Source organism: Alosa sapidissima, chromosome 7 (assembly GCF_018492685.1).
Source record: "Alosa sapidissima isolate fAloSap1 chromosome 7, fAloSap1.pri, whole genome shotgun sequence".
Lineage (NCBI taxonomy): Eukaryota > Metazoa > Chordata > Actinopteri > Clupeiformes > Clupeidae > Alosa > Alosa sapidissima.
The window spans coordinates 3,907,107-3,929,606 of NC_055963.1; the positions used below are offsets into that span (position 1 = coordinate 3,907,107).

Here is a 22,500-nt window from a genome sequence, read left to right on the forward strand (position 1 = left end):
TAATAGTGACTATGTGACTAAAGTGACTATGTGACTAATAGTGACTATGTGACTAATAGTGACTATATGACTAATAGTGGCTATGTGACTAAAGTGACTATGTGACTAATAGTGACTATGGTAATGGTAGGCATAAACAGAACGCTCAGGTGAGGCGAATGTCAATTATGTTTTCAAACAGTGGGATTGGCTCTTTAAAGGCCATGGCGGGACTTCCTGTTTCAGTAAGGGTAGGAGCAGGCTATGTGATTAATAGTGACTAATAGTGACTGTGGCTATGTGATTAATAGTGACTATGTGACTAATATTGACTGATAGTGGCTATGTGACTAATAGTGACTATGTGACTAATAGTGACTAATAGCGGCTATGTGATTAATAGTGACTAATAGCGGCTATGTGATTAATAGTGACTATGTGACTGATAGTGACTAAAGTGACTATGTGACTAATAGTGACTATGTGACTATGTGACTAATAGTGGCTATGTGACTAATAGTGGCTATGTGACTACTATGTGACTAATAGCGGCTATGTGACTAATAGTGGCTATGTGACTAAAGTGACTATGTGACTAATAGTGACTATGGTAATGGTAGGCATAAACAGAACGGTCAGGTGAGGCGAATGTCAATTATGTTTTCAAACAGTGGGATTGGCTCTTTAAAGGCCATGACGGGACTTCCTGTTTCAGTAAGGGTAGGAGCAGGCTATGTGATTAATAGTGACTATATGACTAATAGTGACTGTGGCTATGTGACTAGGCTATGTGACTAATAGTGACTATGTGACTAATAGTGACTATGGTAATGGTAGGCATAAACAGAACGCTCAGGTGAGGCGAATGTCAATTATGTTTTCAAACAGTGGGATTGGCTCTTTAAAGGCCATGGCGGGACTTCCTGTTTCAGTGAGGATAGGAGCAGGCTATGTGATTAATAGTGACTATGTGAATAATAGTGGCTATGTGATTAATAGTGATTATGTGACTAATAGTGACTGATAGTGGCTATGTGACTAATAGTGACTATGTGACTAATAGTGACTAATAGCGGCTATGTGATTAATAGTGACTATGTGACTAATATTGACTGATAGTGGCTATGTGACTAATAGTGGCTATGTGATTAATAGTGACTATGTGACTGATAGTTACTAATAGTGACTATGTGACTAATAGTGACTATGTGACTAATAGTGGCTATGTGACTAAAAGTGACTATGTGACTAATAGTGACTATGTGACTAATAGTGACTATATGACTAATAGTGACTCTGTGGCTATGTGATTAATAGTGACTATGTGACTAATAGTGACTGATAGTGGCTATGTGCCTAATAGTGACTATGTGACTAATAGTGACTAATAGCGGCTATGTGATTAATAGTGACTATGTGACTAAAGTGACTATGTGACTAATAGTGACTATGTGACTAAAGTGACTATGTGACTAATAGTGACTATGTGACTAATAGTGGCTATGTGATTAATACTGACTATGTGACTAATAGTGCCTATGTGACTAATAGTGACTATGGTAATGGTAGGCATAAACAGAACGCTCAGGTAAGGCAAATGTCAATTATGTTTTCAAACAGTGGGATTGGCTCTTTAAAGGCCATGGCGGGACTTCCTGTTTCAGTGAGGATAGGAGCAGGCTTCACTCAATTTGTCTATTTTTTAAACTTTAAGAGTGCTGGCCTGGATAGTTATACATAAAGGAAAGTAGGAGAGAGGCCGCACTATGCATATATACTCTTTTATTTGCACATACGCGTTTCGGCGTGTGCCTTCTTCAGTGTGCAACAAGGTAACAATGTAGCCCATCTTATATACCCACACCCATTAACACACCCATATGAACACCCGCCAATGCTGTTAAAGTGATACACATTCCAATAATGTCACTAACTGTTACCAGTGTAACTGTAGCATTGTTAGAGCTATTCTGATCAGTACGTTTGGTCATCAGGTCAGCACGTTGGATACTGCGTGTGCGCTCTAGACAATCACGCACCAAGTTATCTGTATAGCCCCTGTCAAGGAATCTTTGACAAAATTCCCCCACTTGTCGCTCAAATACCTCATCGTCATTACAGATGCGGCGCACTCTCAACAGTTGGCTGTAAGGCAGGCTACGTTTGAGAGAAGGTGGATGGAAACTCTGGTAGTGCAAAAAGGAGTTACGATCTGTTTCTTTGCTATAGATTTCAGTGTGTAGCGTGTTGTCTACCTTCCTCACCAAAACATCCAAAAAGGGCAAGACATTGTCATCATAAGTCAATGTGAATTTGATAGAGGGCAGTCTAGTGTTCACATAATTATTAAAGGCAATCAGTTGTTCTTTTGAGCCCAACCACACAAAAAATATGTCATCTATGTACCTATACCACACTTTCAGATGTTGTTTAAAAGGATTGTCGTTGTAAATGAAATCATGTTCGAATTTACCCATGAAAAGGTTGGCGTAATTAGGCGCCATGGGAGAACCCATGGCGGTACCTTGGGTTTGTAAGAAAAAACTGTTTTGAAACATGAAATAATTCTTTGTTAGAACTTAGCCAATGACAATAGGAACTCAGTATGTGGCACTTGGTTTGTTTGTAGGTAATATCCTAAAGCCGATAGACCTGCATCATGCGGGATATTAGTATACAAGCTGGTCACATCCATAGAACACAAGATATCGGTTGCATTAACCTCTCCAATACTTGACAATTTTACCAGAAAGTCGGTGGTATCTTTTAGAAAGGATGGCAGGTTGTGCACTAAATCCTTTATGTGATGATCAACAAATTTAGACAAGGGCTCAGTCACAGATTGGTTCCCAGATACAATTGGACGGCCAGGGGGATTGTCCAGCCTTTTGTGAATTTTAGGCAAAGTGTAAAACACTGGTCTGTAGCAAGTATTTGTATTCATTTTCATCAATGATTGAGTCAGACACAGCTCTCTTGAGTATAGACTTCATTGTGGGATCACTGTGTAAGCGAGCATAAAAGTTAACGTCACCAAGGGACTTCCTGTTTCAAATGTGCCATGTTGGGTTTCCCCTGTCTCACGCTGTGATGCTCCGCAGGTGGAAAAGATAAGACAGGCCATCGAGAGACACGACAAAGAGCTGAAGAAGATTATGGGCATCGAGAACCTGAAGGTCGGTTGACCTTGAATGACCTCTGATGGGGTGGTCCATGTGACCTTTTGTGACCTTATCTAATGTTGTTAAATGATTGTTAATTCCCACTGTATGTATGATGACCATAATTGTGTGTGTGTGTGTGTGTGTGTGTGTAGGTGGGCTCAGTAGAAGAGTTTCAGGGACAGGAGAGAAGAGTGATTATTGTATCGTGTGTACGTAGCAGTGGAGAACACCTGACCTTCGACGAGAAGTTCAACATCGGCTTCCTCAAGAATGAGAAGGTGTGTGTGTGAGAGAGATAGATATGAGACATATGCTGTGTGTGTGTGTGAGAGAGATAGATATGAGACATATGCTGTGTGTGTGTGTGTGTGTGTGAGTGAGAGAGAGAGAGAGAGATAGATATGAGACATATGCTGTGTGTGTGTGTGAGAGAGAGAGATATATGAGACATATGCTGTGTGTGTGTGTGTGTGTGAGAGAGAGATAGATATGATATGTTGTGTGTGTGAGAGAGAGAGATAGATATGAGACATATGCTGTGTGTGTGTGTGTGAGAGAGAGAGAGAGAGATATGAGACATATGCTGTGTGTGTGTGTGTGTGTGAGAGAGAGAGATAGATATGAGACATATGCTGTGTGTGTGTGTGTGAGAGAGAGAGAGATATGAGACATATGCTGTGTGTGTGTGTGTGAGAGAGAGAGAGATATGAGACATATGCTGTGTGTGTGTGTGTGTGTGAGAGAGAGAGAGAGAGAGAGAGAGAGAGAGAGATATGAGACATATGCTGTGTGTGTGTGTGTGAGAGAGAGAGAGATATGAGACATATGCTGTGTGTGTGTGTGTGTGTGTGTGAGTGTGAGAGAGAGAGATAGATATGAGACATATGCTGTGTGTGTGTGAGAGAGAGAGAGATATGAGACATATGCTGTGTGTGTGTACTGTATGTGTGTGAGATAGAGATATGAGACATATGCTGTGTGTGAGAAAGAGAGAGATAGATATGAGTCATATGCTGTGTGTGAGATAGATATTATTTATTTAACTCATTACAGTTTTTCCTCGATCGTTTTGATACCTGTGTGTCAACTCTGACATCACATTCTCAAAACAGTTAACACCCGTGTCTGAACAAAAGCACTCTGGACAAAATGACACATTTTGCTTGCAAAAGGCTGTTACTCTCTCAAAACACTTAAAGGAGAATTCCGGTGTGATATTGACCTAAAGTGTATTGAAACATGATACCGAGTGTGAACGTATGTCTCATAGCCCATCTCGGCTTGTCCCCTGCACTCCAAAATCTGGCGCTAGTTAGCCGATGCTACCAACAGCTTTTTCAATATCACACCGGAATTCTCCTTTAAAACATGCAGCAAAAGCAAATCTTGCCTTCAAACACTACAACTTGTTGCCAATTCAAAAACACTCTTTAAATCAATCATTAAACACTTGACAACAAAATGAAAAAACTAGTTCTCAAAATGAGCATTTTTGCTATGTCTGTTCCATTACTTAGTCATTTTTATGGTATCAGAAAAAAACTGTGAAAAGACAAAATGTACTGAAAACTGTAAAAAAATAATTTATTAATTCCTCCCAAGATGTAACTGTCATTGACATGTAAGACATACAGCAAACACCTGGCAAGATACTGTAAATTTCATTGAACTACAACTTTCATCGAAATAAACACCTTTTGTACCGTTTTCTCCACCAAATAGGCCATACAGTACTTTGTCTAAATGTGCATTAGATCCATACTTGCAAATAGCAACACAAAACAGACATCTCTTAAGTGTAATGCATGATTGCTGATTGAAGAATTGTGCAAAGGAGTTTCACACAGGTGTATCAGAGATTTAGACTTATGCAAGGAATCTATACCACCTGTGAAAAGATGTTTTCCTTTTGTTTAGCATGGGAAAACCAATAGAGTTTGGGGCTTTTGAATGACACCTGTGCTAACTGTTTTGCAAAAGGGTGTAAGAAATGTGTGAACCCAATGAAAATGTGTGAACACATTCGCAAGAGATGACTTCTGCTGTGCAAAGAAAGTAGTCATGAAGACCAAGTGGGTTCCAGTTTACTTAAGCAGGTAAAAGCAATCGAGAAAAACTGTAATTTGGCCGGGCAGGGGCCAGTCTCCTCAGACAGCCTCGGTTAAGTGCCTTGCTCAGCCTGCTCAGGCACAACAGTGTGTGTGTGTGTGTGTGTGTGTGTGTGTGTGTGTGAGTGTGTGTGAGGGTTAAGTGTCTTGCTCACCCTGCTCAGGCACAACAGTGTGTGTGTGTGTGTGTGTGTGAGTGTGTGTGTGTGTGTGTGTGTGTGAGTGAGTGTGTGTGTGTGTGTGTGTGTGAGTGTGTGTGTGTGTGTGTGTGTGTGAGTGTGTGTGTGTGTGTGTGTGTGTGTGAGTGTGTGTGTGTGTGTGAGTGAGTGTGTGAGTGTGAGGGTTAAGTGCCTTGCTCACCCTGCTCAGGCACAACAGTGTGTGTGTGTGTGTGTGTGTGTGAGTGTGAGGGTTAAGTGCCTTGCTCAGGCACAACAATTACAGGCAGGAATTTAACCCATAACTGGCTACTGCATGCTAGCCCAGTTCCTTAGCCACTATGCTACTGCATGCTAGCCCAGTTCCTTAGCCACTATGCTACTGCATGCTAGCCCAGTTCCTTAGCCACTATGCTACTGCATGCTAGCCCAGTTCCTTAGCCAATATGCTACTGCATGCTAGCCCAGTTCCTTAGCCACTATGCTACTGCATGCTAGCCCAGTTCCTTAGCCACTATGCTACTGCATGCTAGCCCAGTTCCTTAGCCACTATGCTACTGCATGCTAGCCCAGCTCCTTAGTGACTATGCTACCACAGCCACCATATATGGTATGGATATTAAAAAAGTTTAATACTGATTTAATATTGATGTAATACTCTGTGCAAAATGCATGCATAAGATTAGGCTTGTCAGGTTTTTTATGATCAAGCTTTATGAAATGAAACATTGACGTTTTAACTAGTGTTTGTGTTGCTGCAGAGGTTTAACGTGGCCATGACACGAGCCAAAGCCCTGCTCATCGTGGTAGGAAACCCCATTATCCTCAGAACAGACCCTAGCTGGGGCAGGTGAGCTCTGAGAACACAAACACATTACATGTACAAGATACACACACACACACACTACCTGGGGCAAGTGAGCCCTGGGAACAAGCATGCACGCACACGCACACGCACACACACGCACGCACGCACACGCACACACACACAGTACTTGTGGCAGGTGAGCCCAGAGTGCCTACACACAGCTTATCCATTAAACATACTCTTTGTAACTGCTGCTTGTTTATGACTTGTGTGTGTGTGTGTGTGTGTGTGTGTAGGTTCCTAGAGTACTGCTCGAGTGAGTCGGGCTACACAGGATATGACTTCAGCAGCACAGAAGGAGTAGAGCAGGTGATGGCTCGTCTGACTGCGCTTAACATCGGCCAGGATACGCCAGGTATGAGGAGCAGCACACACACACACACAAGCAGCACACACACACACACACACACACACACACATAAGCAGCACACACTCACTCTTTCTCTCTCTCTCTCTCTCTCTCTACTCATACACACAACACAAGTTACAAAACATTAGCGTTGTGACACACAAATGAAGAGACCTGAAAGAGCAACAGCATGATAGTGCAGGAGCGGAACTGAGGTTGTGACATGGTACTAACACTGTGTGTGTCTGTCTCCCTCTAGTGGACACAGGCGAGAGTGTCGTGCAGCAGATGTTGGATCCCGAGTGGAGAAATGAGCAGTAGCCTGATTATTCAAGCTGTGCTCACGCACACACACACACACACTCACACACACACACACACACACACACGGCATACTTTTCTAATAACATTGCAGGCATTCTCAGATGAACTCAGATGGCTTAAGCGTTATTTTCAGCCCTGAGTTCAATACTTGGAGTCATGAGGTGATATTTATAAACCATTTTCAAGTTGACGGGATTCCATTGTCCATAGTGGACATAAAGATATAAATGATTTATTTTTTTATTTTACATAAAGATATAAATTATTTATAATTATATTTTTAGCCTGACGAGCCAGACCCACATCAAGATGTAGGGTCTGGGGACTCACCATTCGCAGTGCTCAGTCCGAGGGGTGGGATAATCGGTTGTCTTTCAAACTCCCTCTGCACGCAATAGGACAGCGCTACAACTCATGAGTCCCATGCAGGGGGTCAAGAGCGTGCAGATTAGCTTTGGCATGTTAGCATACGCCATTTTCAAATATGGGGCTGCATGGAGCATTTGGAACCAGCTCCATGCACGAAAATCCGTGTTGGGCACGAGCTCTCATGCGCGTACATGTTGGTGGGCGGGTACCTATCCGGCGGCTACAGCCAAACGTTATTCAGTGCGTATGTCTTGAGGATCCTATGAGAAGACGTGCATATTATGGTTGTTTATCCATCATATGACAAATAAACAAATAAAGAAAATTGTATTGATCTTGTTTCGTTGTTGTTTGTCCCAAACAAACATAGCCTAAACATGATTAAAGACAATAAATTACACAACAGCGGCATAAAGACCTTGTCTCGTTACACCATGGGTCTCCAACACGTTGCTCTCAACCTATAGCCGCCCTTGCCAGAAGCTGAAGCACTAGGCTACTACATTAAAAACAAACTCAATTTAGGCTACTTCGCTATGCAATAAGGTTTCCATTAGAGCACAGCGCACGTTCAATGAATGAAGGAAAGGCCTTGTCTCGCAATAAACAGCTGGAAATCCCAACACTTTTTCAACTACACGAAACTTTACAGTAATCATCAAATACCCTCTAGATTTAAATGCCCATCAGTCTCAACATTTAACTATATAATAAAAGTCAAAAAGTAAATTAAATCCCATACCAAAACCGAAAATCGTCTGCGTTTGATAGCCTGGTATGCCGCTCCAAACAAAACGCATGTCTCACAATAACGTACAATGTAAGAAATAAAGGTCTGCCTCGAATAAGCCTACCTCAAATAAATACCTGTGCTTTGCAGCCTAAGTAAATAGCAGACCCTGGACATAATTTAGGATTTACGGAAAGTATGCAATCATACGATGTTGGACGCCTGGCGATGCTCTGGCCGTCTACTGTGCCTGACACCGCTGCCTCATTTGGATGGTAACTCCACAGGTGAGCGCGAAGATGGGATGTAATGGATGCGTGAGTAAACTGATTTTTGCTGAGTCCGCAGACAACATTCTCTTTAACCGTTACTTTACCATCTGCGGTGTACAACTCAAAGTAAAGACACCACATTTTAAATGAGTTGGGGACGTAATTGTCCGCTCAGGCTGACCGTTCTGTGCGTTATCTTCAATACTATCTTCAATAATATTGAATATCTTCAACATTATATTCAAAACAGGGTGGCTATTGAGGGCTCTGGCTCCAGTCATTATTGTGGCTACTGGCTATTATTGGCTTGATTTGGTCATGGGCCAACGCTAGAATATGTTTAGAGCACCCGCTATGAGATGGCAAAAAATAAAATAAAAAACAAACTAATCATAGTTCATTCAAACTAATCAAATGCGCTACATTTGGCACTAAAAACCGAATAGTTTATTTATAGTTCGACTACGGATATTTCACGTAATGTTCAAATGCATATTTGCAGCAGGACAGCAGGCAGACCGCTCTTAGTTAGAGCCGCTGTGTTATCCAATGAAATTAAGTTGCGCTTCAGGGGGACTCCACTCGGACTCCATGCGCGTTCCCGAGCAACTTTTTCTTTTTCTTGTTATGAGGCAAGGACTTTATGTGCATTATCGCCACCCTCTTACTGGAGGACGACTCTCTTTTTACAGAATATCCAATAAAAATCGACGTTGGTCCATGCGTCATTTCCAGCTTTGTAACTTGGCGCATGGTCAGAGCCGACTGGCGCTGGATCCGAACCCCAGTGTTCAAGACATAGGTTCAAGATGGCGTTGACTATGAATTGGCCGGATTTACTAGCCTAGCCTCCACCATTCATTTGTATGGAGGGTGGGACTTAGTCACTCTCTCCAGTTATATATAATACCTCCATGGTCCCATGCGTTTTCCCACCAGCGGAGTTAGTTGGCTAGTTCAAACTTTTGCCAACTTAAAAAAACTCGCTTAACTCGTGTCACGCTGTTCGCCAACAGCAACATCCATCTTCTTTGTTTTCAAGTAGCAGGGAATTCACGCCGAACCGTTGCAACTCTGCCATCAATCATGTTAAACCCGCCTACCGACGCTATACACGATGTGATTGGCCTTATCAAAGTTTCATTTTTCCAGCTCACAAGCCAATGGGGAGTTGCTAGACTATTACATTTTATGAATTATCTTAAAAGTATGAAAATGCTACATATTCGGCCGGAAGTCACACCTGAATCACACATCTGAACACCTGCAGACTATCAGCTGATTTTACTGAGGTCACCTGCCATTGGTTCTGATTTCTGTGGAGGAAGACCGTTAGTCACCGTTAGTCAAGCACAAACGGTCCCAGGCGCGTTGTGCATTTCCCATGCTTAGAGTCAAATAGAGTCAAGATGGTCTTCCAGCACAAACCAGCGGCAATCTAGTTCATTTAGGTCTGTAGTGTTCATATTTATTGCCACCAGATTTATTTTATTAGCTCAAGTTTGAGTTAAAACACACATCAAAGGTTACCCAGGTAGGTTCCAAAGTCTTACCAGAACCCATGAATCCGTTCAATTCCATCTCATCTCTCATGTCATCCTATAGACTCCAGACTGATCCTACAGACTCCATACTGATCCTTTACAGGGAGGCTACACCGGGCACGTAACTGAAGCGTTCCGTTCACTCTGCATCTGCTGTAACAGTTAGCTCCACTAGAATCAATAGAATTGGCTACACCAGACGCCATAGCGACGCGTACGTTAGCTTCCACTAGAATCAATGGAACTGGCTACACCAGACGCCATAGCGGATCATACTGTACATGGAAAAAAAACTGTTCTAAATCGGTACACGAACGGAGCGCTTCAGATGTAGCCTTGGAGGTAGACTTCGTACGGATCCTCCGTCAGCTTAGAGGCTTCAAGTTTCAAATCATCACCACTCCACCTCCCTCCTTCCTCTCTTATCCTCCTGATTCAGATCTCCACCACTGTGATTCTCTTTAGCTGATTCAGTTCATCTCCACCACTGTGATTCTCTTTAGCTGATTGCATCACAATAAAAATAAATATTCGGGTCATACCTGATCCATGTGTGTCGACTGCAGTCTGTTCTATAGGTTAATGTTCCATAGGTTAATGTTTACTCATTGATGTTGTGAAGCTAGATTTGGTTCATCATATTTAATCAGTTCTTATGACCATAAAAGCATGACAGCATGACATAATGTACAGTTTTGGCTCGGAGCCAAAATTGGTACCACCATACCACAATTGGTACTGACATATTGTTGACATTGGAGCCAAACAGCAAGGTCAGTCCCATCCTTGAAGGATTTGACTTTACAACTTTGCCAGCCTTTTGCTGCCCCCACCCCAACTGTTATGAGAAATCCTGCTGGCATCAAATTTAAAATGAGTTAACTATTTTAAGAAATAGTCTAATTAGTCAGTTTCAACATTTGATGTGTTGTCTGTGTTCTTTTTGCAACTAAATATGGGTTTACGAGATTTGCAGATGATCAAATTCTGTTTCTATTTACATTTTACACAGTGTTACAACTTTTTTGTTAAGTTGTAAATAAGTGTAAAAAAAACACATTTCAAAATGGCCAGAGCATTGGGCTGAAATGTATTTTACACTCTGAACAGAATACAGGCAGACCATGTTAGTATGTACAGGGGTTTATATTTGGCAATAGTTTTATTCATAAGGTATTCTCAGAACAATTTTCAGAATATAGTTCATGTAGTTTAATACTAGTATTTCAACATCAAAGAGGCCTGGAGACCTTATTGGAACTTCAGACGAGACGTTCTGGTCATTCACACGAGACAGGAGCACGCCGCCGAGGGGCATGCCAAGAGTTGTGGCGTTGTGATTGGCCAAGATCTGCTGGGTGCCCGGGGTTAGTCAGTAGAGCCCTTACAGAAGAGGCAGGGCCACTGGGTCATCCCCTGGTCTGGGTCCAACAGGACCAGCATCAGTTCACTACTGGTCCAGTAGACAGGAGGACTAGATCACTACTGGGACCAGCATCAGATCACTACTGGTCCAGTAGGCAGGAGGACTAGATCACTACTGGGACCAGCATCAGATCAGTAACTGGTCCAGTAGGCAGGAGGACTAGATCACTACTGGGATCAGCATCAGATCACTACTGGTCCAATAGACAGGAGGACTAAATCACTACTGGGACCAGCATCAGATCAGTAACTGGTCCAGTAGGCAGGAGGACTAGATCACTACTGGGACCAGCATCAGATCAGCACGGAGTCCAGATCGTTTACTGAGCGAGTCTGGACCGACTCACGCTGTATTAGCTACAGTGAGGGACCGAGAAGAGTCTAGATACAACAGAGGACACACACACGCGCACACACACACACACTCCTGGTGCACACCTGTGCTCTGGACACCTAGCAGAAAGGCCATGGATAGCTGTCTAGCAGCCCTCGTCCACCAGAGTCAAACGGCAACCGAGAACCCCACAGGGCACCCAATGGTTGTCACCCTCGTGTCACACAGGAAGTGATGCGTCCAGGCCTCAGAGGTTAAAGGGTAAATAAACACTGTTACCAAGGCAACCACTTAGGCCCTCCCTGTCTGTGCTTGAAGGTGATGTGTGACTGGTGTGCAAGTCAGTCGGTACATTACACTGGTCACATGACAGACAGGAAAAAGTGTGCGTGTGTGTGAGTGTGTTGAAGAGGGAAAAAGAACCCAGTAGTGGGCAGTCTGCCTGCATGTAAACAATGTGAAAAAGGAAATTATGTCAGAGCACCATGGCCTTCCGGAATGAAAAAAAAAAAAAAAAAAAACTAGCAGGAACGCTATGGAAACACAAAAACACATGTACAATTCAAAATGACAAGTTATCCAAGAAGCAACAAAGGACAAACAAACAGAGCGGAGAGGAGAGTAGAGTAGGGGGAATGGACTTCCTCACTCAGTCTCTGGCTTTGGAAGTGTGTGTGTGTGTGTGTGTGTGTGCGTGTGTGGCGTAAGCAGGCTGCGTCCTGATTGGCTCTTCTCAGAGCAGCAGGCAGCCACTCCTCTTCTTGCGCTTGCGGACCTGCAGCGCCGCCCTGGTGGCCATCTCGAACACCTCCCGCACGCCATCCTTCGTCTTGGCCGAGCACTCCAGGTAGCCGAAGGCACTGATGCGGTTGGCCATGTCGCGGCCCTCCTCAGGCTTCACAGGCTCCTGACACACACACATACACACACAATCACACAAAAAACACATAAGAACATTAATACACATAATAAACAATGAGTGCCATACCTGCTTGAAATGGGTTGAGTGTGTGTGTGTGTGTGCGTGCGTGTCTGTAGACTACTGTACCTGCTTGAAATGGGTTGAGTGTGTGTGTGTGCGTGCGTGTCTAGACTACTGTACCTGCTTGAAATGGGTTGAGTGTGTGTGTGTGTGTGTGTGTGTGTGCGTGCGTGTCTAGACTACTGTACCTGCTTGAAATGGGTTGAGTGTGTGTGTGTGCGTGCGTGTCTAGACTACTGTACCTGCTTGAAATGGGCTGTGTGAGTGTGTGTGTGCGTGCGTGTGTAGACTACTGTACCTGCTTGAAATGGGTTGAGTGTGTGTGTGTGTGTGTGTGTGTGCGTGTGTGTAGACTACTGTACCTGCTTGAAATGGGTTGAGTGTGTGTGTGTGCGTGCGTGTCTGTAGACTACTGTACCTGCTTGAAATGGGTTGAGTGTGTGTGTGTGCGTGTGTGTCTAGACTACTGTACCTGCTTGAAATGGGTTGAGTGTGTGTGTGTGTGTGTGTGCGCGTGTCTAGACTACTGTACCTGCTTGAAATGGGTTGAGTGTGTGTGTGTGTGTGTGTGTGTGTGTGTGTGTGTGTGTGTGTGTGCGTGCGTGTCTAGACTACTGTACCTGCTTGAAATGGGTTGAGTGTGTGTGTGCGTGCGTGTAGTGTGTGTGCGTGCGTGTGTGTAGACTACTGTACCTGATGAGTGTGTGTGTGTGTGTGTGTGTGTGTGTGTGTGTGTGTGTGTGTGTGCGTGCGCGTCTGTAGACTACTGTACCTGCTTGAAATGGGTTGAGTGTGTGTGTGTGTGTGTGTGTGTGTAGACTACTGTACCTGATGAGTGTGTGTGTGTGCGTGCGTGTCTGTAGTGTGTGTGTGTGTGCGTGCGTGTGTGTAGTGCGTGTGTGTGCGTGCGTCTAGACTACTGTACCTGATGAGTGTGTGTGCGTGCGTCTGTAGACTACTGTACCTGCTTCATCTTGGTGTGTGTGTAGTGTGTGTGTGTGTAGGCTACTGTACCTGATGAGTGTGTGTAGTGTGTGTGTGTGTGTGTGTGTAGACTACTGTACCTGCTTCATCTTGGCCAGCTCCCGCCGTGTGTGGTCATCGTTGCGGAGGTCCTTCTTGTTGCCCACGAGGATGATGGGAACGTTGGGACAGAAGTGCTTCACTTCAGGCGTCCACTTCTCCGGAATATTCTCTGTTACAGACAGAATTATCCACAGAATCATTACAATGTAACAATGTGTGTGTGCGTATGTGTGTGTGTGTGTGTGTGTTGTCTTTTCACATTAATGCAGGTAAGTGTGTGTTTATACAACAGAAGCTATTGGCGTGTGTGTGTGTAGTGTGACAGGAGGCATTTATGACAGCATGTGTCAGCTGTGAGGCTTAGGGTGTGTGTGTGTGTGTGTGTGTGTGTGTGTGTGTGTGTGTGTAGTGTGTGTGTGTGTAGTGTGTGTGTAGTGTGTAGTGTGACAGCATGTGTCAGCTGTGAGGCTTGGGGTGTGTGTAGTGTGTGTGTGTGTGTAGTGTGTGTGTGTGTGTAGTGTGTGTAGTGTGTGTGTGTGTGTAGTGTGTAGTGTGACAGCATGTGTCAGCTGTGAGTGGCTTGCTTCCTGAGTAGCAGATGTGCCGGTGGTCAGACAGCATTAGTGCTGCTGGGATCACACTGGACATGACAGCTCTGTCAACAGCAGGACGGGTAAATAAACACACACACACACACACACACACAAGGAGATGAAGATGGAAGAGACAGCACACAGACAGAAAGAGGGGAGGGGGTACTCATTAGAGCTGGTACAGTATGGATGGAATGCAAGAAATGACTGCGGTTTCGCTGTACCCCCCCCCCCCCCCCAAAAAAAATTAATAATCTGATCTCGAGGTATTAACAATTAAACTTTAGACAGCTGCAGCAACTTCAAAAGATCACTGGACCAAATGCTTCAGACATGAAGGTCAGTTTATCAACAAGGCTATCACGATTTTAGAACTGTTACATTCATGATTAACGCTTAATGTTACAATGGTAGGCTACCGCACGTTTTAATGGCTGCGTCAGGTTGTAACAAAGGTAGGCCCTATAGCCTAGGCCTACATGTCGTCGCTGTTAAGTTAAATTCTTAACAAACTAGAACATATTTTTTCATTATTTTTCAATTTCATTGAGTAAACATGTATGACTCCTTTCTGGCCAAATTTCACAGCTTTCACTTTTAACAGCTTTGTGTAAATCAAGTTTGAACGGAGAGAATATAAAAGTGTTAGAATTGTGCCAGTTCTCCCCTATCGCATAGTAAACAAATGGAATGTTGGAACATTGCGCTCCCAAACACAAACGCGAAAGGTCGGGTTTGCTTCATCTTTTGATGATAAGTTTTGAAGTTTTGTTTTGAAAACGGAAGGTTAGCCTACTTAACGTAACTGTGGTTCTCTGAGAATCAATGCCATAAGATGGTTAATCACATTACACATCACAACATTACACACTACGTACACACATGTGCAGGCCAATAGGGGGATTCGACTTCATGTAGCCACCTGCAGACATGTCAGGCTGACTGCATAACGTGATTATTTCTGAGGTTCTGCTACATTTTCAACCTGAAATTGTGCATATGTCATGGTTGAAAAGAAATCACAGAAATGATCACGTTATGCTGTCAGTTTAAGACCTCTGCAGTGGGCTACATGAAGTCGAATCCCCCAAATGTTTCACAGATTTATTTTTTTTTGCGGTGATGACTGTGACGAGCTCAGACCTGCGGTAGACGTCACGTGACCGCGGTATTGCAGTTACCGTCCCAGCCCTAGTACACATACATATAGAGGGAGAGAGAGAGGGAGAAACACACACACACACACACACACACACAACCTTACCTAAACTGTCTGGGCTGTCTATGGAGAAGCACATGAGGATGACGTCTGTGTCGGGGTACGAGAGGGGCCGCAGGCGGTCATAGTCCTCCTGACCTGCAGTATCCCACAATGCCAGCTCCACCTGAGAGAGAGAGAGAGAGAGAGAGAGAGAGGGAGAGAGAGAGGGAGCAAGAGAGAGAGAGAGAGAGAGAGAGAGAGAGAGAGAGAGAGAGAGAGAGAGAGAGAGAGAGAGAGAGAGTGTGTGTGTGAGTAAGAGAGAGGATGAGACAATTTTAAAGGATTGTTAATGTAGAATTCTAAATTATATATATATGATTGAACACAAACAGATGATTATGTGTATGTGTAGGCAACTTGCTTGAATCCAAGAACACTATTTCTGTAATGTTAGAACATGAGATAATTCAACCAGGAGAGCGAGATAGAGGAGTGTTAGTGTGTGTGTGTGTGTGTGTGAGGGGGACACAAAGGTGTGTGTTGAGCGGTGTGTGGGACAGAGATCTGAAGAGATATTTTGATCTTTTTTCCTGTTGGTCTGTGTGATGCAGTGTCTTAGCAGGTTGAGCACAAGGCTTCAGGAAAAAACACAAATAAAAAGCAGAGCGAGAGAAGCCTCCAAGGCCACGCGCCAGACAAACATAAATAAGAGCACTGCATCACTGGGGAGAGATATTTACTACTGTCAGCACATACACAGAACACCCCCCCCCCTCCCAGTCACACAGTACACACACACACACACAACACACACACACTAGCTCCAGTGATGGCATGAACAAATACACACACACACACACACACACACACACACACATACTAGCTCCAGTGATGGCATGAACAAATACACACACACACACACACACACACACACACACACACACTAGCTCCAGTGATGGCATGATGAGTTGGTTGGGAAGTTGAGGATGGAGAGAAAGAGGGATGAGGTGAAGCAGGAGTAAAGGAGAAGAAATAGAGGGATGAGGTAAAGCAGGAGCAGAAGAGAAGAAAGAGATGAGGTAGAGCAGGAGCAGAAGAGAAGAAAGAGGGATGAGGTGGAGCAGAAGAGAAGAAAGAGAGATGAGGTAGAGCAGGAGTGAAGGAGAAGAAAGAGGGATGAGGTGGAGCAGAAGAGAAGAAAGAGGGATGAGGTGGAGCAGAAGTGAAGGAGAAGAAAGAGGGATGAGGTGGAGCCGGAGTGAAACGGCCACTCTCTGACCTCCATAGTGACTACGTGTGGGCCTTGTTTAAGGAGGTGCAGAGTAGAGGGCTGTAGCCTACAGACTAGACCTGGACCTTCCACCAAATAGGAACCGAGACTAGACTCAACCTGAACCTGACTCAACCTGAACCTGAACCTGACTCAACCTGAACCTGAACCTGACTCAACCTGACTCAACCTGAACCTGACTCAACCTGAACCTGAACCTGACTCAACCTGAACCTGAACCTGACTCAACCTGAACCTGAACCTGACTCAACCTGAACCTGACTCAATCCGAAATCAGAGGCGGTCTGTGTTCCTTATTATCTGCCCAGCTAAAGAGACACAGACACAAACACACACACACACACACACACACACACACACACACACACACACACTGAAACAAAGTGGCCATTGGACTAACCTGTTTGCCATCCACCTCTATGTCGGCGATGTAGTTCTCGAACACGGTGGGCACGTAGACCTCAGGGAACTGGTCTTTACTGAAGACGATGAGGAGGCAGGTTTTTCCACAGGCGCCATCCCCGACGATCACCAGCTTCTTACGGATTGCAGCCATCTGAGGAAGACAAGAACTCTGTCAGAAACGCACACAGCTTCATATGAGGGCTGCTATACAGCAGATTATGGATCAACATAGTCATTACTGCACTATGTAGATGTTCACACACACACACACACACACACACACACAAGACTTGTCTTTTACAGCTGATACAGGACAGAATTTTGTCAACCGCCAGTTGTAGTCGTAACGTAAATATTAATCAGGTTTCCAGGCCAAGTATACTTGTGTATACAAGGAATTTGGTCTCTGCATTTATCCCAATTGGTGAATTTGTGAAACACACAGAGCACACAGTGAACACACAGTGAGGTGAAGCACACACCAACCCGGTGCAGTGAGCTGCCTGCTACAGCGGCGCTCGGGGAGCAGTGAGGGGTTAGGTGCCTTGTTCAAGGGCACCTCAGCCGTTCCCACTGGTCAGGGATCGAACCGGCAACCCAAAGCCCTAACCAGTAGGCCACAACTGCCGCCAACATGGCCCAGGCCCTAACCAGTAGGCCACAACTGCCCCCAACATGGCCCAGGATGGCAAATATCAATAATACAAAGTTGCATTCGTAGCCTAGGACACTGATCTTTGCAAGAACGGATTGATATTTAGTCATTTTATCACAAAAGGCTATATGTCCTTATATGTCCATACTGTAGGTCAATCATACAAGGATACAAGGATACAAGGAAGTTTATTGTCACATGCATATAGTTACTGGAAGTAAGAAATGCAGTGAAATTATGTCTGGTGTCAGCCTATTTGTGCATTAATGGGGGGGGGGGGGGGGTAAAAAGTGCAGTAGAAGAGGGGTTTAGTAGATTAAGTGGCAAGGGCTGCATAAAAAAGGTGGGGGAGGATTGGGATTGGGTGGGGGGCACCAACAAGGAGCACCCAAGAGCAACAGGGGCAAGGAAAAACTCCCTTACCAAGGAAGAAACCTTGGGCAGATCCACGGCTCAAGGGGCTAACCCAACTGCCAGGGGTCTTGGTGTGTGTGTTGGGGGGATGACAGGGGAGATGGGATAGTGTGCTGTGTATGTGGGGAGAGGGCAGTGTGCAATATGTGTGTTGGAGAAGCTTCCTCATGAGACAATGTGCTGTGTATTGAGGGGGGGGGGCAGTGTGCTGTAAGTATGTTGGGGATGTGTGTTGGAGAAGCTTCCTGATTAAATAATGTGCTGTGTATGTAGGGGGGGGGGGGGGGGGCAGGGACTTACTATTGCAAGCAGAGTACTGTATGTAATGTATGTGAGTGATGACAGTGAAGATGTGTGTGTGGGCGGGAGGGGAGTGGAGCAGTGACTGTGTGTGTGTGTGTGTGTGTAGTGTGTAGGTGGGTAGGTGGGGGCAGTGTGCTGTAAGTATGTAGAGGATGTGTGTTGGAGAAGATCCTGAAGACAATGTGCTGTGTATGTGGGGGGGGGGGGGGGGGCAGTGTGCAGCAAGTATGTAGAGGAGGCTTACTGTAGCAAGCAGTGTGCTGTATGTATGTGAAGTGATGACAGTGATGATGTAAGTGTGTGTGTTGGGGGGGGGTCAGGGACTTACTATTGCAAGCAGAGTACTGTGAGCAGTGACTGTGTGTGTGTGTGTAGTGTGTGTGTAGTGTGCTGTAAGTATGTAGAGGATGTGTGTTGGAGAAGATCCTGAAGACAATGTGCTGTGTATGTGGGGGGGGGGGGGGGGGGGGGCAGTGTGCAGCAAGTATGTAGAGGAGGCTTACTGTAGCAAGCAGTGTGCTGTATGTATATGAAGTGATGACAGTGATGATGTAAGTGTGTGTGTTGGGGGGGGGGGGTCAGGGACTTACTATTGCAAGCAGAGTACTGTGAGCAGTGACTGTGTGTGTGTGTGTAGTGTGTGTGTAGTGTGCTGTAAGTATGTAGAGGATGTGTGTTGGAGAAGATCCTGAAGACAATGTGCTGTGTATGGGGGGGGGGGGGGGCAGTGTGCAGCAAGTATGTAGAGGAGTGCTGTATGTATGTGAAGTGATGACCGTGATGATGTAAGTGTGTGTGTTGGGGATGGGGGTGGGGTGGGGTGGGGGGTGGGGGGGAAGAAAGGCTAGGCAATCAAGGACATGGGTAGATGGAGGAGAAATCAAAAATAATAAATAAAAAGTGTGCAAAAGTTGGAGAAAGTCAGATATGTGTGTGTGTGTGTGTGTGTGTGTGTGTGTGTGTGTGTGTGTGTTTTGACGTGATGAAATAAGAAAATAAATAAAAGGTCTGTAGCATAGGGAGAGGGATGTAAAAGTGTAAAAGTGCTAAAAGTCTTGTAGGTGTGTGTGGGTGTGTGTGTGTGTGGGGGGGGGGGGGTCATGAGTGCTGAGGAGTGAATGAGTGCAAAGTCAGTATAGTGTGAGTTCAGAGTTGGGAAATGTTTGAGAGTGCTGAGGAGTGAATGTGTGCAAAGTCAGTATAGTGTGAGTTCAGAGTTCGGATGGCCTGGGGATAAAAACTTCTCCTGAGTCTCTCAGTTCTGGCTTTGTGACTACATAGGCGTCTTCTTGATTTCAGCGGTAGGAATAATCCATTGTTAGGATGAGAAGAGTCCTTCAGAATCTTTTGGGCTCTTAGGAGTACTCTTCTGGAATAGATATCTTGTAGAGCAGGGAGTTGAGTTCTTATAGTACGTTCAGCTGAGCGCACTACTCTCTGCAGAGTACTACAATCTCTAACTGTGGAGTTCCCATACCAGGTGATGATGCTACCAGTTAGAACACTCTCAACCGCTGAAGTGTAAAAGGCCTTCATGATGGATGTAGAAACTTTGAATTTCCTTAGCTGACGAAGGAAGTAGAGTCGTTGTCTGGACTTCTTCAGAACATATTGAGTGTTAACAGTCCATGTTAAGTCTTCAGTAATGTGGACACCAAGGTATTTAAAACTTGTGACTCTCTCTACAGGTTGCCCGCTGATCATTAGTGGGGTGTAACTGTAGTTCTGCTGCTGCCTTCTGTAATCCACTACCATTTCCTTGGTTTTATTGATATTCAGTGTCAAGCTGTTAGATTGACACCACTGTGCCACCTCATCAACCTGATCCAAGTAGAACTGTTCATTGTTGTTACTAATCAGGCCCAAAATCACTGTGTCATCTGCAAACTTGATGATGGAGGTATGACTACTGTTGGCTTTGCAGTCATGTGTGTAGATGTTGTACAGCAGTGGACTCAAAACACAGCCTTGGGGAGCACCAGTGCTGATGGTTAATGAGTCAGATGTCAGACCCCCCACTCTAACCACTTGTGAACGGTTGGTGAGGAAGTCAAATATCCAGTGACACAGGGTGGTGTTCAGTCCTAAGGCCTTCATCTTTGTGACCAAGGTGAGGTACTATCGTGTTGAATGCTGAACTAAAGTCAATGAACAGCATCCTCACATAATTCCCATTCCCCTCCTCCAGGTGAGTTAAGGTGGTGTGCATGAGGTTTGAGATGGCATCCTCTGTAGACCTGTTGGCTCTGTAAGCAAATTGGAGGGGGTCGAAGGAGGCAGGGAGGGATGAGCAGATAATGTTTTTCACAAGCTTCTCAAAACACTTCATCACTGTAGACGTCAGGGCTACTGGGCGGTAGTCATTCAGACATGATGGACTTTTGTTTTTCGGTACTGGAACAATAACAGACTGCTTGAGGCAAGTAGGAACTGTCTCTTGAGCCAATGATGTGTTAAAGATATAAGTGAACACAGGAGCTAACTGAGCAGCGCAGGATTTCAAAACCCTGTTTGAAATTCCATCCGGTCCAGTAGCTTTTCTACAATTTACCCTCCTAAAGGCATTGCTCACATCGACCTCAGAGACACAGAAAGGTGCATCCTCATTTGCTTCACATGCTGCAGCTAGTCCAATATAGTCTGTGTTTTTCATGTCAAAGCGAGCATAAAAAGCATTAAGTTCATCAGGGAGGGCTTTACTCACATTCATCATAGGAGGGGACTTTCTTTCAAAGCCAGTGATGGTTCGGAGTCCTTTCCACACTCGTGCTGGATCACCCTCCAAGAAATCAGCTTCAACTCTGTCTCTATAGCGCCGCTTAGCATCTTTAATTGCACTACGTAAACTATAAGATGCTGCTTTGTAATCCGTCATATCCCCTGAAATAAGCCCAGCATTATAAGTCATGGTGCGTGTCTTTAATGCCGTTCTCACTTCTCTATCCACCCATGGTTTCTGGTTAGGGAAGCTTCGGATCTTTACAGTTGGGATGATGGAATCAGTTAGCATATTGATGTAACTCAATGATACTTCCGTAAACTCATTGATGTCAGCAGAGTTCGTCTTGAACATCTCCCAGTCAACGTTGCTAAGGGCGTCCTGTAGCCTGGCTTCCGATTGGTCAGTCCAGCGCTTGACCTCCTTCGTCACTGGGGGGTCCGTCCGACTTCTCTGTTTGTACATAGGCAGTAGGAAAACAGCGGCATGATCTGATTTTCCGAAAGCTGGTAGAGACTTCGCTTTGTAACTGTTCTTGAACTGTGTGTAGCAGTGATCCAGTGTGTTGTCACCACGTGTAGGGAAGTGAATGTGTTGAATAAATTCAGGCATGGACCGGTTCAGATGTACTTGATTGAAATCACCGGCCACAATAAGCGCAGCTTCAGGGTGCGTGTGTTGTTGTCTATTTAACACTTCTTGCAATTCTGAAACCGCAGCATCTGTGTTAGGTGTGTCTATGACTATCTGTCATAGACACACCTCACTGGCACCTCCCCACTCTCCCTGCCAACCAACACAACATCAGAGGTGTTAGGGGTGCTACAAAAACACATCAGCACTGTTGAACCAATCGAAACAGATCAGAGCATCAGAGCTGTTCAGCCAATCAAAACACATCATCATAGCTGTTGAACCAATCTGACATTACAGGTAAATGGAAAAAATAGTTTGATGTGTCTTGTATAGCAGGTCCTACTCTTCAACAGCTGTTAGCAACTGCATGGGTGCAACTGACCAGTGAGGAACTTGACCCAACACTGAACCCGGTTCACACACATACAGAGACAGACAGACAGACAGACAGACAGACACAAGTGGCCAAAAGCAGTGATGTAGAGTACCATGGCATGCTCATAACCAGGAGATGGATTCAATAATTGTTTATGCTTATTAATGCAAATAATGTAACATTTGCAGCTATGTGCAGACTCTCTCTCTCTCGTTGTTTTTGTGCCCCACCCTTTTCAGGCTGTTTCCTGCACTGAGCCGAACACAAGAACATGC

At 44.8% G+C, this 22,500-nt stretch overlaps 2 protein-coding genes across 4 annotated transcripts in view; one reads left to right on the forward strand and one right to left on the reverse strand.

The window, feature by feature from the left end:
- The window catches only part of LOC121712802 (putative helicase mov-10-B.1), a 39,815-nt gene extending 22,752 nt beyond the window's left edge, over positions 1 to 17,063 (forward strand). For 2 of the 3 annotated variants that reach the window (XM_042096813.1, XM_042096816.1), the window contains exons 18-22: positions 3,081 to 3,155; positions 3,296 to 3,421; positions 6,171 to 6,259; positions 6,514 to 6,632; positions 6,886 to 7,283. In XM_042096813.1, coding sequence (XP_041952747.1) covers positions 3,081 to 3,155; positions 3,296 to 3,421; positions 6,171 to 6,259; positions 6,514 to 6,632; positions 6,886 to 6,947 — 471 coding nt within the window. In that variant the 3' untranslated portion in view covers positions 6,948 to 7,283. Of the gene's footprint in view, positions 1 to 3,080; positions 3,156 to 3,295; positions 3,422 to 6,170; positions 6,260 to 6,513; positions 6,633 to 6,885; positions 7,284 to 17,045 lie in introns of those variants that run through there. The other variant, XM_042096815.1, reaches the window with a different exon arrangement.
- LOC121712805 (rho-related GTP-binding protein RhoA-D) overlaps positions 10,993 to 22,500 on the reverse strand; it is a 26,827-nt gene continuing 15,319 nt past the window's right edge. Inside the window, exons 2-5 of the mRNA XM_042096822.1 lie at positions 17,118 to 17,273; positions 15,490 to 15,610; positions 13,671 to 13,801; positions 10,993 to 12,531 (exon numbers count right to left, since the gene is read on the reverse strand). Of these exons, the coding sequence (XP_041952756.1) occupies positions 12,358 to 12,531; positions 13,671 to 13,801; positions 15,490 to 15,610; positions 17,118 to 17,273 (582 nt within the window). The 3' untranslated portion in view covers positions 10,993 to 12,357. The remainder of the gene's footprint in view (positions 12,532 to 13,670; positions 13,802 to 15,489; positions 15,611 to 17,117; positions 17,274 to 22,500) is intronic.